Source organism: Austrofundulus limnaeus, unplaced genomic scaffold (assembly GCF_001266775.1).
Source record: "Austrofundulus limnaeus strain Quisiro unplaced genomic scaffold, Austrofundulus_limnaeus-1.0 Scaffold820, whole genome shotgun sequence".
In the NCBI taxonomy this organism is placed as follows: domain Eukaryota; kingdom Metazoa; phylum Chordata; class Actinopteri; order Cyprinodontiformes; family Rivulidae; genus Austrofundulus; species Austrofundulus limnaeus.
Window position 1 is genome coordinate 20169 of NW_013953222.1, and position 4853 is coordinate 25021.

Here is a 4853-nt window from a genome sequence, read left to right on the forward strand (position 1 = left end):
GTAAATGTTCTTACTCCACTGGCAGAAAAGTTTGACTTAATTTGAGTCAAATCTTTAGGCTAACAAGATAAATAAATCTTACACATTCTGAAAACAAGATTATTATTCTTACACAATCAGTTCTTGTTTGGTAAATCAGTCTCAAAACAAGATCAAAAAGACTTTTTGGCTGGAWATAAGYTTTTAAAKCTTGGTWAGATGGACAGTTTTTGCAGTGCAGGTTTGATTTTGTTCTTTACCAACTCCCCAGATAAGTACTTTGTGTGTTTCTGCAAACTCAAAATCAGTTATTTGCTGCAGCTGAAAAGTCACAGGTTTTTATCTCAGCACTTTCACAGTGTATGCACAGAAACATTTAATACTTTTTAACACCATTTTTAACACCCTCACAATGTTTTTAATGCTAACACATCACAGTTGCAACCCTGTGAACTTTGGTTAACTAATTATAAAGTAATAAATTAGTGTCATTTTCTTACTTAACTTTTGTAGTAGGTGTAGTATTATAACAGTTACTGGATACAGAGTTACTTCCTTGCCTCAATAAAAACACTYYCCTATAAACAATTATTTGTTATTTAATCCTCACCCAAGACAAAAAGTGATTTCATTGTTATAAGATGTTTTTTTTAGATAGACTACACACAGTAGTTGTTCAAAAAAACAATACCTGGTCAGATGCATTTATTACTTTTGAACAACCCCACAAACACTCTGCATTTATTTGCAGGGCAGAAACTTGATGCCACTTCAAACAAACAAAAATGCTAAGAACATGATTTACTCCATATATATTATTGTACGTATGTGTCCTAAATTTAGCAAAAGGAAGCTGAACCTCCCTCCTAACTTCTGTTTACCTCTTTAAGAAGAGAGTTTCTGCGCATTTCCTCTGTTTTAATCTCACTGGAGTCGAGCTTCCTCACATCCTGGTACATAACAGGCTTCAGGTCCATGGCCCCATAGAGACGACCCTGCAGCTTCCTGAACAGAGACGCTAAAGCCCGGGGCAAAAGGCCTGCCTCCTGACCACCACCTGAAGATTCATAGTTGAGGTAAGGTTAAGTTTGTTTTAACACYAGATCAGTTTATGAAGCACATCATTTTACAGAACCAGACACAAACCTCTTAATAATACCTGTGCTATTACGTCCAAACTGTTTTTCCAAGATAACAATATGAGTACCTTGGATCGTGTAAGTCTTTCCAGAGTTGGTGACGCCGTACGTGTAGAGGAGTCGGTTCTCTCCTTTCAGAACATCCGTTACCATCTTCTTCATCGTGCCCTCGTAAAACTGCTGCTGAGTCGTCTCTGGAGCAAAAATCTAAAACGAAAAACAAATAAAAAAAGCTCAGCTTTTGTTTTGGCATCAAAATTATTGTAACAGAAGGCTTTTCTCCCYCACTTTCCTTAATAATTACCAACCCTGATGACAACGAACATAGTTACTCACAARGTGATTCAGTTTGGGATGAATATTCATTTTCATCCAGGCCACACTGTGTTTTGAAGCTTRGTGTCAAGAGTTCCAAGCAGGAAATAAACATTTAAAAACAGCTTGTAAACCCAGCAGGGACTCCCCCGTACCTTTGTGAAACTGAACTTGTGAATGCTCTGGGTGATGCCCCTCTCTGCTGTCCTCATGTTCTGAGATTCCTGTGGCGCTTTGAGCAGCAAAGTCTCTTCATCTTGGACCATCACACAGCCCTGAAAGATGGAGCCATGAGTCAAGAGTACAAGCAAAGCAACAACTGTACACAGACAAAAACTACCCAGAAATGCCTGATAATTCTAATAATCACTTCATCGTCTCACCTGTTCTTCTCCTCTTTGTCTCTCCGTGTCAGTAAGTGGACGAATACGCAGAAAAACCTTCACTTTCTCTGTGGTTCCTTCATCAGAGCTTCCAGTCTTTACTGCTACTTTCTAATTAAACATAAAAAAAGATTAACTCATTTATTGTTTCATCATTTGTTGTGTTGACAACATTTAGATTAGTCACATTAAACCCATTGAATATTTTAAACTGAACAGGTGTGCTTTAACACTGAGCTCACCTGTTCTGGGTTGGTCGGATGAATATCCAGACCCGGGGAAATAACAGAGATCTCAGGTAGACGAGGTCTGACCAGGCCTCCAAATTCTGCTGCTGTAGACTCAAACACAGCTAGTTCCTCCTCCTCGTCAAAGGGGAGTCCACACGGAGAGGACAGTGCCAGCGCCATGCTTTTCTTCTACAAAGAGATCGTATTAATGAACAACACTGGGCTATGAGTYATTCTGGAAAGTTACTTAATTACACCTAATTTTTTTCACACATATTGGATTAAGCAGTTTTTAAAGCACAAGACATCCACTAAAACATAGTTTTAGTCATTAACAAAGTTATATTGTATATTGAGTATATTGTATTGTTTTTATTTTATATAACGACTAATGAAAGCAGGTGGACATGAGAATTTTTAAAAGCAGGATGAATTCCAACAATTGCTGATACCATTACTGAAGTCCAGCTGTATCTTTCCAAAGTATCAAGTCATTCTTTGGTATACTGGAAGAACCAGAAACTCTTATCCACACCTTTACTTCCTTCCTCTTCTGTGATAAAAAGCAGTCTCCAAAGCAGGAGAACTGGTCTCAATAGAAACAAGATCGCCTCAGGCCCAATGTGGTGCAAAAACCTCTGTTCCTATAAAACTGTGTAAATCCTGCCTTGTATAGAGCAATGGTTCCTAAACTTTTCAGCTGTTGACCCACAAAATTTTAGAAGCAGAGACCTGAGCCCRCATCTGTTGTAACAATAAATATTGTTTTTACATCAAATAAATGAACGAGCATTTAACATTATTTATGACATTATTTTTGTCCATTCTAAGTACACTAATCTTATTGTTTTGCAACAACAAATGCAAAAAAATGTTGTTGGTTGTCATTTTTTAGTATAATTAATTCAGAAAATATTTTCAGGACCCCACCTTGATGTTTCAGGACCCCACTTTGGGTCCCGACCCCAACTCTGGGAACCACTGGTCTAGAAGAAACTGATCTATTTAGCAAATAAATGCTGAAATATAAGATTGGCAGAATGAGATGTAACAAAAATGAAATAGAGTTTAAAGTTTAAAGATTTCTTACGCTATATTTGCATTTGCATATAGTAGTTACAATACACAGCTCCTTTACGGAAACCATATTTGTTTCAGCAAGATAATCATCAATTATGTCACAATACATATAAAAGTAAGGGAATTATTTAAAGGACATGCCAAAAAGTGTAATTAATTAGGGACTTATTTTGCAACACACCGACGCTGAAACTGACAGCAGACCTTCAGATGTGCATTTCAAGGCCCTTAATTTGGTGTTAAAAGAGACTCTTACTGAATATTGGGCAAATATTACAATAACATAGCTTCTGGTTTTGTAATATGTGGGTATTATAATACTGTGGGTAATTCTCAGAAATCTGGGGATCTTTGACAAAATTCAAGAGGACAGGACCACATACTTTTCAACAAAAATGATTCAAATTATACAAAGATGACACTAAAGTTTGGAGAAACTTCCTTCAGTCCAGTATCGTCCAGCTTTGTCTTTTTTAGTAGTTTGTTAGGACAAAGACTTAAGATAATATGACTTCAACAGCAATAAAGAAACAAAAGGGTGAATCTGAATTCAGAGTTAAACTCTTATAAGCCGCCATCACTGATATATGTTCACTCAGCTGTGTGACACTTCATCGGGTTGGCTGCGACTCAGTTTCAGCTGCCTGCCTGTGTTCACTGAGTCAACCATCTTCTGTAACAACTTTGTTAAGTAGAAATCTTAGCTCATTTGAACTAAAATGTCCCAAAAGTCACCAAAAGTAAATTAATTGGGGGGATTTTGTTGTTTAATTTGTCACTGGTTTTGCATCTTCTTATTTTGTTCTTAAGAAAACAACAATGAACTCAGATGATTTGCTATTATAGTTGGCACTTTCCAGACAGAATCCAGAATTAGGCTTTAGCCTCCCAATCCATAGAGTGTAAAAGGAAACAAACCACTAGAGGACAGTGGTGTGGTGTGGTAAAAGCAGGTTTCCTTTGACAGCAGCTACACAGTTTTCTTCTCTATTAGTAAAAAGTATAAAAAGTCATTTGGAAGATAAAATACTTTGAGACTGAGGAGCAAGCAGAACACTTCCCACAATTCGAGGAAAATAATGTTTTTGTTTCAATTGAAAGCATAATAAAAATTGTTGTTATGAGGTTGTAAATGATTCATATCTAACCGTCAGTTGTTCCAGGAGTCAATTTCACAGCCAAAGCTGGGTCATGCTGCTACAGATCCCAAATACAGCAGCCAAACAGAATAACTGAAAATTAAAATAACCAAAGTGTTGAGCCTGTCAAAGATCAAACCTTAACCCAAATAAAATACTGTGCACGGCACTGCAAGACCTAAGACAGCTGTGTACCCTCAAACCCTCAAAAACTGAAGCTACATCATATNATAAAGGAAGAAACCTGCCAGAAGTGTCACTTGAAAATACAACAGTAATTTTTTTTATAAAACAAATGAGGTGTTTTACTTGTAAGCCCCCACTTAAGTAAACTCCTCTGGAGCCAGGTCTGCATGCACCTTGTTTTAAATTTGATCTCATTGAAAAATTATAGCCTACACCTTGTTGTCTAAATGAGCAAACTTCAAAAATATACATCGACAATAGTGAACACAATATGTGTGCACTGGTTCATTCTCTCTACCAAGTCATGTATCATTTGTATTTGACAAATATTGTTTAAATATTATGTTAAAAACACTTTTTTCTCAACATCCGGTTAAAAATTCTGTTTAAGCTAAAATGTCC

The 4853-nt window shown here is 36.7% G+C and overlaps 1 protein-coding gene across 1 annotated transcript in view; it reads right to left on the bottom strand.

Annotated features, from left to right (window-relative positions):
- kif20a (kinesin family member 20A) overlaps positions 1 to 4853 on the bottom strand; it is a 12596-nt gene that overhangs the window by 6194 nt on the left and 1549 nt on the right. The window contains exons 2-6 of the mRNA XM_014028843.1: positions 2059 to 2235; positions 1817 to 1927; positions 1589 to 1708; positions 1187 to 1325; positions 861 to 1036 (exon numbers count right to left, since the gene is read on the bottom strand). Of these exons, the coding sequence (XP_013884297.1) occupies positions 861 to 1036; positions 1187 to 1325; positions 1589 to 1708; positions 1817 to 1927; positions 2059 to 2226 (714 nt within the window). The 5' untranslated portion in view covers positions 2227 to 2235. The remainder of the gene's footprint in view (positions 1 to 860; positions 1037 to 1186; positions 1326 to 1588; positions 1709 to 1816; positions 1928 to 2058; positions 2236 to 4853) is intronic.